The 12,791-nt window shown below is 37.4% G+C and overlaps 2 protein-coding genes across 3 annotated transcripts; one reads left to right on the forward strand and one right to left on the reverse strand.

Annotated features, from left to right (window-relative positions):
• Positions 1-3,953: 3,953 nt before the first annotated feature.
• Positions 3,954-5,010, reverse strand: LOC114729734 (MFP1 attachment factor 1-like). Its single transcript, XM_028916766.1, has one exon. It carries the CDS (start codon positions 4,914-4,916, stop codon positions 4,449-4,451), a length of 468 nt encoding a protein of 155 aa, XP_028772599.1. The 5' UTR covers positions 4,917-5,010; the 3' UTR covers positions 3,954-4,448.
• A 2,223-nt stretch (positions 5,011-7,233) lies between these two features.
• Positions 7,234-12,532, forward strand: LOC114729740 (WD40 repeat-containing protein HOS15-like). Of its 2 annotated transcripts, XM_028916770.1 has the most exons (14): positions 7,234-7,377; positions 7,848-7,993; positions 8,094-8,454; positions 8,552-8,646; positions 8,726-8,772; positions 9,307-9,457; positions 9,640-9,703; positions 9,842-10,000; positions 10,092-10,213; positions 10,371-10,445; positions 10,825-10,878; positions 10,961-11,034; positions 11,164-11,238; positions 11,796-12,532. In XM_028916770.1, the coding sequence occupies exons 1-14, from the start codon at positions 7,317-7,319 to the stop codon at positions 12,013-12,015; spliced, it is 1,704 nt and encodes a 567-aa protein (XP_028772603.1). In that variant the 5' UTR covers positions 7,234-7,316; the 3' UTR covers positions 12,016-12,532. The 2 variants fall into 2 exon arrangements, with proteins under 2 accessions (XP_028772603.1, XP_028772604.1); XM_028916771.1 differs by lacking the exon at positions 7,234-7,377 and having other exon boundaries at positions 7,865-7,993; positions 8,084-8,454.
• Positions 12,533-12,791: the final 259 nt, after the last annotated feature.

Genomic DNA, 12,791 nt, shown 5'->3' on the forward strand with positions numbered 1-12,791 from the left:
TAGTTAAATAGGTCCTATATTAAGGACCGGAGGAGTATTGCATTTCTAATTACTTACGAAACAGCCATGTAAATTAATTTTTGTTCGCGAATCGTTCATTTTGCATGATGTCATATAATTGAATTAAGATTGCTACTGGGTTCGTTTCAAGATTAAAAGTCATCAGCTTTGTTTGTCTCTGTCTCGCGTGGTTTGACTTGGTTTTTTGCACGCTCCTCATCTTTAATATAAGATCTTGTTTGATTTTTATTTTAGTTCTAAATATAATATCCTAATTCATTTTATCTCTCATATTTATTCATTTTTTTTCCAAGATAGTCCTTCTAATAATAGTAGTTCTAGCCAATAAATTTAATTAGCAAAGATATTTTAGAAAAAAACAACACCTATTTATTACAAATAACTAGCTTAATTTATTTTTTTAATCTACTCAAATTAATTAACTAACTTTTATATTTAGAACCAAAGATAGTAATAATGATAAGTAGGCAAGTAGCAGATTGGTCATAATTTATGAGGCATAATAGATTAATTGAGCTGAGTAAGCAACCGAAACTATTAATCCGAGGTATTCTTGCAAGTCATTTATCGTTTTTAGATTACGTGTCTATTCGTTAATTTTGTCGGGTAAAAAAAATCCTCCAATATATATATAGAGGTCGCAAAAGCCGTTGGTTTTTATCCTCCAGGAAGACACAGAAAAAAAAAAAAAAAGTTTGGGAAGGAAATAAAATGTGAGAAGGCAAATCAGAGTTTTATAGAGGTAGAGGGAGGAATTGGTGGGAAATGGGCAGAGTAGAAAGTAGAAAAGAAGCACACAATCACACATGCAAGGAGAAGGAGCCCCCAGAAAACTTGACCAGCTCAACTGCCTTCACCTATCTCTCATTGCACCATCGCACAAACCATACTTCACTTTCTGAAACATCACTCTCTAAATTTTCAATGCCCATACCCCAAAAGAGGCGCCGTCTCTTCTGAACATCGCAGTCCCACATACCGCAGAAACGATCCGCCGCCCAAATCAACTTAATACTTACATGATCTGAATTCCGCCTACCCACCAGGGCATCCACATTTTTAATTCCAACACCTCAGATTACATAAGGTCTGGATAAATTCTAAATACGTAACCAACATTTTTTCCTCTTCAGGATCCCAAAAAGAAATTTCTCTAATCCCCCATCTTAATTCGGGTTCGCAATATGAAAACGCCAGATCATCACGAGCACGACAAGCGTTCTAAATATCCCCGAAAGAGATTTTCGATTTCCGTCAGGCTAAGTCATCAAATCCGCTGTTAGGTAACGCAGCACAGCTTTTTGAATGTTCTGTTTTATTTCCCTGTAGCACCTGCTCTTTTTCATCAGCGGTTGAAGTCTCTGCAGTACTTGAAAGATAATTCTTTGCAAATCAAAAGTGTGAAAAAACCAACAGTATATAATTTGGAATGCATGAAACAACGGCGTAATTATTATGAGCTTTCATGAATTGAAAATCAAAGAGAAACGGAAGCAAACAAAAATACAATCAACACAATTGAATCATGAAAAGGCCGTGATAGTGATAGCGATAGCGCGGGGGAGCCACAAGCCTCAACGTCCCAGCTGGCGCCGACAGAATCAGCAGAGGATTGGCGGGCATACTTACATTGTTCTCTGCCGCTCTTAAATATAAAACTTATTTATATTATAAAATAAGTTTTATATTTAGAGCTGAAAATATATACGGAGAGGATTATGTCGCCTCAATCTGAATTAGACATGCTTCAAACAGCCAGGCACTACTGGTAAACCGCGTACATAACTACTCGTCTGGTGAACTCAACCGGACACAGTCTTCAATTCGACAAAATGGGGGGAAATATTACCCAGCTTCACAATGCCATTTTAGTTCACTGTCATCGCTTTAAATCACATGCTTTGCAGCAGCTTAAACCACTACATCTCTCTCAGCCCCACGAACCAATACTTCCCAAATCAAGCATCCACAATCGTAAAGCCTGTTAAGAGATTTAAACGCCCAGAGCACAGGGCGATTCAATGGAAACGTTAACCTATGGCTGAGCCTTCTTTAGCATGCTACATTACAATATACTACTAAAACTCAGTTGCACTAATTAAATCGACTTTGACCACACATCAGAAAAGGCTGTCTGCGACTCTGCGTTGTAAAAGTCGGGCACTAAACTAAGGAAGCAAGGCAGACACACAAGTTAATACCTTGCTCAACTTGCATGCAGCCAAACATGGCGCTCTCACTATTCCAACTCCAAAAGAGTAACAACTAACAAGCTGCTTTTGCCCTCTGCAGAGTGTGAGCTATCGTCAAACAAGTTCTCCAGATGTTACCAAAAAAAAAAAAAAATCCTTGCATTCTCATATAAGGGATTAATATCAACTCTTAAATTAAGAGTTGATATTAATCCCCTATATACTTATATGTTTATTAATTTTTTTTCAAAATTAACCCTATTTTCTTAACAATAATTGAGAGTAAAAAATAAAATTAAGGAAGATACTTAAGAACCGAATGAGTAATTTAAATGTCTTACATCAGGCACAAGAGGAGTGATTTAAATGTCTTGCGCACAAAATATATTGACGCCCCGCAATAAAAATGAACCCCGCTTTATTCATAATTATGTTTCTCGATTTGTTCTGAAGCAAACTAAGTGTCAGGTCGCCAGTTTTCCCGTGAAAACGTTGAATTCAGTTCTGATAACCGCGCCTAAAACTGATGCAATAGGTCAAGTGTGCGTAACAATTAAAAACACAGGCTTATGATGTGCAAGTTGGTCACAGTCACAGACCAGATTATTAACAAGTTTGAAAATATTATGGGGTCAGAAAACTATACAACGCCCGAAAAATATGGGCCTCAACATCCGGTAGGGTCGCCTCTGTTCAGCTAGATCAGGTCAGTCTATAAAACATTGACACTGGGTTCAACATCGAATTAATACAGTAATAGTCCTCCCCTATCAGTTCCAAGATACCATGGCAGCTCAAAGGCACTAATACTAAATATCAGATCATCATAAACATATATATGTATCATGAGAATATTTGTAAACTATACTATTCAGAGATCAATACCAAGTTACGGTTGAGAGGGAAGAGTTGAGGGTAACAGATCCGTCCTAAAGAGACAAAGGCTTTTTCTTCCAGTACGACTGTATGAGTCGTCAACCTTCCTGAGAAGAACCAAGGAAGAATACCTAAGACCCGCATAGCAATGACACAGAACAGAAATTTACAAAGACGCGTTACTGGATGACGTGCAGGGAAAGAAAAAGATATGCTTTACCCTTGTTAAAACAGCTGCCATAATATATAATCTGAGACAATAAACTCCATACAAGCTTGCAGAACAGAAGAATTACCATCATTGAATATTGATCACCTCTATATGGAACTGATGTAAATTGCAATGCATGAAGTACATTTCAGAGCATGTACTCCTATGGTGATTGACGGCAAGCCCAAAGAAATTGAAATTGACAAGGGCTTGATCACATTAAAAGAAAAGGGAAAACATAAAAACCTGCTTACAAGGATGTATAATTTCAAATTACCGATAACTCTAACTTTCACAAATGGTTTACGAGAAAGACACATCAAACGTTTCTCTCAATGAATATTTCAAAGAAGACGGAGAAGTCAACTTGCTCAGGAAATGAGAAACAGGATCGCTCAAGTATCAAACCATTTCTCTAGTAATTATCATTATCACAACAGTTCAACATGCAGCTTGAGGTTTCAACAGCCTCTGGGCGTATGATAGCAGTCATGTAGTGTCTATAAAATTCAGCAAGCGCAACATCACAAGTGAATGTATCTAGCATTCACATGTGATCGGACGTAACAAGATGATGAACTGTTGAACACTACATTACACAGACACGAGCCTTGTTTTTTATGGTAGAGTATATATGACATAGTACACAAAGATTTCTCCAAGCAAAAGAGGCTTAGGATTCCTTAAGAATAAACAGAATGAAATTCGAATGTTAGAAACAATTTACATACATCAACAACCCATAGTAACGCCATGACCATCGCCAATTTCCCTAATTCCTCGCTTTTCAAATGAATGGATGGGGACAAATCAACTGTAAAAATAAATAAGCTTAAGAAAATCCACCTTAGTGGGATAAGGTTTTTGTTGCTGTTGTAAGAAAATGAAGTGCCCTGGGAAACGGAGCAAAGAAAACTGGATCGGCAAACCGTGATGTGAGGCGGATAGAATATATAAAAGTTACTTGGTACACAATGGAAACAAATCCCAGAAAAAACACAGGATGTTCAAGGGATAATATATGATCGCGACTAGCATATTTTAAAATAAGAAACATCTACTGGTAGATCTAGGCATGAGATATAATCCCTCGTTGAGGGTACCCTAACATACCATTACCAGACACACTAATATATTATCATGGCCATTCAAGAATGAGACTCAGCCCCGGAGGTCGCTTCGGTTGCCGGCGAAGGAGGAACTTCGGAAGAGGCCGGCTGAGAGGCAGAAGTGGATCTGGCCTTGACAGTGTCGAGCATCCGCTTGCTGATCTCCTTGGAATAGACTTGGAGGATCTCGATGCCGTCGTCCTCAGCGGAGGCAGAACCACCAGCGGCGGTGAAAGCCTCTTCCTCGATCTGGCGGGCGACGGAAGAGGCCTCGTCAGGAAGCATAGTGCCGTAGCGCTTGGAGAGGACGGAGGGCGTAGAGAGGGTTTCGATTAAGCGATTGACGACAGCATCACGGGTACGCTGGGTGGGAGGCCATATGCTGAATGAGATTCCGCCAGGTCTGTCGGGCTTGGCGGCAGCTTGGTCTTGATTGCCCTGCGACCGAGCCTCCGTGGAGCCTTGCTCCGGTGCGGAAGCTGTGTTTGTGATTTCTGAGTCGCTCATTTTTAAATCCCTGATTGGAGGAAATGAATTTCGTCCTCGCTTCCGGCCGAAAATGTAAAAACGGTGGGGAAACTGCGATACCTCCCGTCGAGTATAGGGTAAAAGGAATATCATAAAAAAAGATATATGAGTATTTAATAAAGGGAAAGAGAAGTGCGGGGAGAAAGGATCGGGTGCGACGTATTTGAATAGATGGAACTTGTAGGCGGGCGATCACAGGTGAATGGTTACCTTGAAAGCAAGATCAACGGTGAGACTGGCAGCGACTGACAACCTACCTTTTTCCCCACCTGTTCTACAACGGATCAGCTCCCAGAAACTTCTCGAATTATGATTACTTATTATTCCAGAAACAACACAATGAAAATGTAGCGGCAAACCGGTAATCGGGAATACGAAGTCACGGGAATTTATTACGGGGTTATTATTGATTAGAAGGCGATACAACGAATTAACGATTGTTTTTCCAAGCATAGGAGACTTACGATGTTAAGTAATTGATTTTTGTTGGATGAAGATGCTAGGTAATTAATTTTATTTGGGTGAAAATGTGAAGTACTTAAGTTGATTATGTTAGTAAAGATAAAAATCAGTTTAACATTTAATTTAATTTTAGATGTAAAATCCAATTCATTTATTATATTTATTTATTTTTTAAAGTGGCATGTAGTTGTTGCACATTTTAAATATTTTATCATATGATAGTTCTAACTAAGATACATGATTAGTAAAGATATTTTATAGAAAAACAACACTTATTTATTATAAATAATTAATTTAATAAATTTTTTTAATCAATTCAAAGTAGTCAAATATCCCTTATATTTTTATACAAAGCAGCCGAGGTAGTATATTATAATGAATATAAGCGTAAGACTACTTTGAATTAATATAAAAAAAGTCCCTCAAAATCGCAAAATGATTCTGGAGTCCCTAGAGACTTGTGTGTAATTAATTCTAATTGTGAAATTACCTACTTATCCCTGTTAATTTTATTGCAGCAATTCATTTACAATCTCAACAGTAGTTGTTAACAACCCGAGAAGACGTGATTGATAACCTCGGCAGTGCTCATGACAACTCACTCTGTGGAATGCCAGGGGCGTTGTTGAGGTTGTTAACCACCTCTTCTCGGGTTGTTAACAGCTACTGTTGAGGTTGTAAATAGGTTCAAATTAACAGGAGTAACTACGTAATTTCATAATTAGAATTAATTACACACAGGTTCCTGGGGACTTCAAAATCATTTCGCGATTTTGAGGGATCCTTTTGATATTAATTGTGCTCTATGGGACCTGAGTGTAATTTTTCCTTTTATATTTTATAGCGTTGTTTCAAACCTGTCAAAAAGATTGCTTTCGTTCCCCCCCATAACAGATAGTATTATTTTTCTTTATTAATCTATTTGCGTATATTTTTCTTTAATGATACTGCTTTTTTCCTCCAAATGTCAGGTCTTTTAATAAACTTCTGAAACGTGGATTTTTTTCATCGATTTTTCGTTTGTAATATCATTAATAACTTGTAAATAATCTGGATATTGTAACTTATAGTTGGCACCAAAAAAAAAATCACTGAAACAATAGAGTAAACAGTAGTAAGCCTTACCCCTTTTTTTTTTTTTTTTTTAATTTATAATGGGGAAAGTCAATCAATCAATATGCATAATCTAAATCCTTTCCACAGTGTATTTGATGTAGATGCGCAATTTTTCGTCGGAAAAAAAAAAAAGAAGAAGAAAAACATGGGCAATTTTTCAATTGTCCCACATCTTCATGCATTTCTACGCGGATGACAGCATGATTTAATTAGATTATGAGCTAGTATTGTTTTATCTGGAATATTATGCAAGACCATAATTTAGACGTTGTATTTACACTGGCGATGTATGCTTGCCTTGCCTTGATCATTTAAAAAGGTGGTTCCTTACTTTAACTTGTCCGTTGATGCCTCCTTATTCTCTAGCGTCCATATTGTAATCTCATATCCGCTGGGATGTTCGACCACAAAAAGAGGAAAAAGTCGAAAAGAAAAATGCAATGGAATCCACAAAAATACACGATATTTTAACTGGGAAGCTTTGCTCAATAGAGCACTAAATAGAAGCCCAATCAATTTTCATGCGCGGCATGGGGACAGATGGGCCAATTCTGGCTCGTGGCCTACCCATGACTGTCCTCAACAAATGGCGCGACGCGTTAATAGGTTCACGTGTGGGTATAGGTTCCAACCCGAGAACAGACCCGATTGGTTGGTGCTGTGAATTTAGCTGTTCATGAGCCCAGCCCAATAGCTCATTCACTGCGCCTCTTCCCTGTCCCAAACTGCAAACGCTCACCTCTGTTCGGAATCTGTGTTTCAACACACAGAAAGCATAGCTTGAACCACTGATCGACTGCGATGATCTCAATCACTTCTGCTGAGCTTAACTACCTCATCTTCCGCTATCTTCACGAATCAGGTTGATGTCCTTCTTTCCATATTTAATTAAATCCCCGTTTTGATAATCCAAGAATGCGACAGCTTATAACGAAGGCGTTGGGAGTTTTTCCTACTCTTTTTCCTCACCTTGTTATGTAAACATTTTTAGGGACAGAAAACTTCTAAGCAGCTATGGCTCCAGATAAAGAAACAATCGCTCCTCCGCTTAAATAAACCTCTTGCCGCACTTGTTTATGGATTCAGTCAATTTAATGAATATGTCTGGGACTTCTTCTTTTGTTTTCTTGAACAACTTCTCTTGCTTGATTTGTTTCTGCATGTAACTACTTAAGCCTACTATGGTGAAAGTTAATTCGTGCCGGCTCCCTCCTAGGTAGTATTTGTTCATTTCTTTTGATAGAAAGTGAAGTTTAACATCCGTGCGTTTTTCTTTAAGGAAAAAAAAAAAAAAGCTCTCTCACGTCTTTCTAAATGTTTGACTTGTGTCAGGTTTTACCCATTCAGCATTTGCTCTTGGCTATGAGGCAGGGATTGATAAAAGCAGAATTGATGGTAATTTAGTCCCACCAGGTGCTCTTGTAACATTCATACAGAAAGGAATTCAATATATTGAGCTGGAGGCGAACTTGAGTGGTGTAAGATTTTTAATTCTTGTTATATTTCGGTTCTGTATAACTTGCTGATTATGTGCTTAAGGACCTTAAGCTGATTGGTGTCTATGTTAGGTATATCCAGAGTGATGCAGACACAGATGACGATTTCTCATTTCTACAACCTCTTGACCTTATTACAAAGGATCCAAAAGAACTACACAATATGGTCAAAGCCAAAAGGGAAAATCTACGTCAGCATATGCTTGAAGCAAATAAGAAGGCGAATGATTTCAGTCAAGACACTGCAAGTGAACAAGCTCGGGAAATGGGCAAAGAGAGCAAGGAAAGGGAAAATGAACATGAAATTGATAAAACAAACCTAGAAAAAGAAGCAGAACAAGAAAAGGGTGAATATAAAGAAATACAGCATTCAGATCAAAATGATGCGGCGAGGGATGAAGATAAGATTGTAGCTGAAAATATAGAAAATGGAACCTGTGGAGGTGAATATACATAATTTTTTTCTTTCCCTGTTTATAGTTTGCTGTTAATTTTGATAGATAGCATCCTCGAAAGCAAGTAAAAATTTTTATGGCGTAGGACCTGAGCCAATGGAGATCTCCCAAAGCTTCACAGTTTTGCCTAGTGAGATTCCAACTTGTGAAGTAAAAATTTTGGAAGGTCATACCTCTGAGGTTTGGACTTATCTGTTTTATTTTCTAGTTGCTTCCCCACTGTAGTATGCCATGTTGAAAATCATTCTAATGCTGACAGGTTTTCGCTTGTGCATGGAATCCATCAGGCTCGCTTCTTGCATCTGGGTGAGTACAAGAAAATTTATAAACGAGACATAGCAAAAATGCTTCCTCACTGATGGTATTCATCCATTAATTAAATAATTCCATGCTGTTTTTTGAATAATAGAGTAGTTTGTTTTCATGATTTTGTTTCTGTTCATATAACGGTCCTTTTATTTTTTCTAATTTATCAAATTTAACTTTGTGTCCCACTCATTAGGCTCGTAACAGCTCGGTACACATTTGAGAATAATTTTAGCTATCCAGGACTTCAAATTTTTGTTTGTAAATCTGAGATATTAATTGATGTCATGAACTAGTTATAGCTCTCATATTCTGGATCTGGTTTTAGAAATTAAAATTACATGATAGTATGATTGCATAGAGCTGGTATGCGAGTAGAATCTTCAGTCATAATGTTGCGTAAAAGATGTTCTGAATTAAAATAGTTCAAAGACGAAACTGTACTATTGGTACCATTTTTTTCATGATTACTTAACGTCTTTTCTTGGGAATATTCATGTTAAGAAAATATTATAATGTTTTATTTGCATTTAGATCTGGAGATTCGACAGCTCGGATTTGGAAAATTACAGAAGGACCTATTAACACTAGCGTACAGAATGAACCAATAAATGTTGTGGTGCTAAGGCACTTTAAAGGAAGGACTAGTGAGAAAAGCAAGGATGTGACGACACTTGACTGGAATGTAAGTATATTTAACAGTATAGTGGTTTGCACACTCACAATTTACTTTTACATTTTTTTTTTTTAAAATCTTGCAATGGTAATTCTAGTCTTGATTTGTCTTGGGATGCTAATTCCGCCTCTTTTTCTGTCTCCCTCTTCTTATCCTAGCTGAAATGTTTCTACTATGCTTCTATTATGCAGGGGGATGGGACATTACTGGCAACTGGTTCTTATGATGGTCAGGCAAGAATATGGAGTAGAGATGGTAAGATTTTTCATACTATTGTACTGAAAATTTGTATGTCTTTCATGAATTGTCGCCTTCTTTAACTATGAATCTTGTTTTTCTTGTCCTCTATGACTCCATGTTATTGACTCATGTCTTGCTTGTGATATTATTTAGGAGACTTGAAGAGCACATTAAACAAGCATAAAGGTCCAATCTTCTCTTTGAAATGGAATAAGAAGGGGGATTATCTTCTTAGCGGCAGCGTTGATAAAACTGCTATTGTATGGGATATAAAGACTGGGGAATGGAAACAACAATTTGAATTTCACTCTGGTAAGTTGCCTTTTGCATATTTTTTGATTGAATAAAACTCGTCTTCCCTATAGCTGCCGCTGTAGTAATAATTATTCTGGAATCTTTTCAGCACCCACTCTTGATGTAGATTGGCGAAACAATGTTTCGTTTGCAACATGTTCCACAGATAACATGATATATGTTTGCAAAATTGGAGAGAATCGGCCCATCAAAACTTTCTCGGGGCATCAGGTATCTCCCTAGTCATTTAGTTCGCTCTGATATTTTTGTAATTTGTGTAATGACATTATGACCTTCCATCTTGATGTTTGTATTTATCATTGGTCATATGGGAAGTTCTTTCTCTGCATTAATTTTAACAAGAAATTCCAAATATCTTCTGTTTCAGGGTGAAGTTAATGCTATCAAATGGGATCCAACAGGCTCTTTTCTGGCTTCTTGCTCAGATGATCACACTGCCAAAGTACTCAACATGAAATATTTAAATTTGTCTGCTTAGTTGTCATATCACAAGCACACTAGGGTGGAGCATACATTTGCTTTATAAAAATTTGAGACCAATGGAAATAGCCTGATCTGGTGGAAGATAATTGGATGTTGTCACGAGACATCGATTATTATTATTATTATTTTTAATTGTGTTGATAGTCTCATAAGTTTAGATTTGCAAAGCACATTGCATCTCTGTGTGTGTGTGTGTGTGTGTGAGAGGGGGGGGGAGAGAGAGAGAGAGTACCTCCTTTGTAAGCCGTGATCAGATATTATGAAAATGTTCATGAGGAAGTGTAAACCTGAAACTGTGCTTTTAAGGATTTTAATTGACTAGTGAAATTACCATGCAGATTTGGAGTCTGAAGCAGGACAAGTATTTACATGATTTGAAGGAACATGTTAAGGTGTGTAAACATGTTGGCTGCTATCTAGTTTTTTTTCATGTTTTCGCTGAAAGCTCTTCTCAACGAAGTTATGGTCCCTTAGGAGATATATACCCTTCGGTGGAGTCCTACTGGCCCCGCTACATGCAATCCCAATCAGCCATTAGTTCTAGCAAGGTAAATCTGCTTCTATTCTAGTACGTGAGCTTGGCATTAAGGTGTGTGTGTATAAGTAGTTTCTTGTGAATGCTCTGTTTATTAATAGCCAACTGAATCTTATTGCTGGGACTATTTTCTTTTAAGCAGTGCCTCTTTTGACTCTACGATAAAGTTGTGGGATGTGGATCTGGGAAAAGTACTCTGCAGCTTAAATGGTCATAGGTACGTATGCTGGATCAAATCGCAACACAGCCCCACTCACCCTCGTGCATATGTAGGCACGAATGCATGGATACATTTATGCTAATACATACACTAAAATTGAATAAGATTTGTTCTGTTTTTACCTATTTTTATTAGGAGAATGCAGTGTTGTATTTATCATCTATGGAACTTGCTGAATTTCATATCACTAAGCCCTCAAATTTTTCAGCCCATCTATCTATTCATACTCCACATAAACTGTCGAAACGAAAATGTTTGAACAGGATAAGAAGACTTGTTTACAACTGGTGGGCATTGAAATAATAAAAAAGAATGGAGCCTGATTTTCACAGAGAAGGAAAAACAATATAAAACCATGAGAAATTCAGCCAGATTCTATTTGATACAAATTACAAAGTTCACCAATGTCTCCAGTTTAAAGACACCTTCAAATTAATTGGAAATGGTTAGTTTAGCAGAAATCAGAATTTGTTTCTTTTCTTGAAAATGATCAAGGTGGGCGTGCAATATTTTTACCGAATTGTGATATTCTGATGCTTGATGTTGCAACTCAGGGATCCTGTGTATTCCATTGCATTCAGCCCAAATGGTGAATATTTGGCAAGTGGCTCCATGGATAAATGCATGCATATATGGTCTTTGAAGGAGGGGAAAATTGTGAAAACATATACAGGAAACGGTGGGATCTTTGAAGTGAGTTGGAACAAAGATGGCGATAAAGTTGCTGCTTGTTTTTCAAACAACATAGTGTGTGTCTTGGATTTCCGAATGTAGTGCCCAGCTATTTATCATTTAATTATTACTACTTATAGCTTCTGCACAGCGCCATTGGCAACATTATTATTACTGGCCTTTGCCTTTCTGCTTGCGCTCGCCCAGGTCATTGGCAAGGAGAGATGGAAATGGAAGATGACACCCTCCGGAAATTGGCATAGCCGCACTGGACACAGCGCTTAGAGTTATTGTGCTGGGTGGTACGTGGCGAAGATGCATGCTTGTTCTAGGTTTGAGCTACCTTGTGGGAAATTAATCCAATGCCTGAAATTTCTTACTGTTCTGTAACACGTATTCCCTATCAATATCATTCCAAATATGAGTAGGTGCATATGTTTAGCCGAAATCATTCTTATTAATGTTTAACTGGCTATGCATATGCATGATAATGTGTAAGTTAATTCCTTTTAATCACTGTATTATCTTAAAATCACCAAGGCTTCTCAACAAGAGAACAATTTGAAATTTGTTTGTAAAACTTATGTAATAATGAATTGGAGGCTTATCTCTTCATTTACTTGGAAAAGAGGTACATACTAATAAAATACATCTTTCTTTCTTTTTTTGGGGGGGATTTACAACCTGAGTTGTAACGTAAGATTTCTAATATCACATCAAAACAACGTATCTTTTTCCTTTTTTTTGGAAAGATCAAATAATTTCTCAGTTCATGCTTCTCGGCGCCCACAAATTCTGCTGACTAGCAATGAGATAGCTTTTAGCTTTAAATAATCGATCCCCATAACCTAAATATGTGAAGTTGCAATGCTGCAAGT

Source organism: Neltuma alba, unplaced genomic scaffold, assembly GCF_004799145.2.
Source record: "Neltuma alba isolate B1F8T4 unplaced genomic scaffold, ASM479914v2 tig00012667_pilon, whole genome shotgun sequence".
In the NCBI taxonomy this organism is placed as follows: domain Eukaryota; kingdom Viridiplantae; phylum Streptophyta; class Magnoliopsida; order Fabales; family Fabaceae; genus Neltuma; species Neltuma alba.

Excerpts from the sequence above, each read along its gene's own strand:
- LOC114729734 (XM_028916766.1), bottom strand. The coding sequence starts at position 4,916 with ATGAGCGACTCAGAAATCACAAACACAGCTTCCGCACCGGAGCAAGGC.
- LOC114729740 (XM_028916770.1), top strand. The coding sequence starts at position 7,317 with ATGATCTCAATCACTTCTGCTGAGCTTAACTACCTCATCTTCCGCTAT. Across the intron at positions 9,704-9,841 it reads AAGAATATGGAGTAGAGATG|GAGACTTGAAGAGCACATTA; the intron begins GTAAGATTTTTC and ends GATATTATTTAG. Across the intron at positions 10,214-10,370 it reads AAACTTTCTCGGGGCATCAG|GGTGAAGTTAATGCTATCAA; the intron begins GTATCTCCCTAG and ends CTTCTGTTTCAG.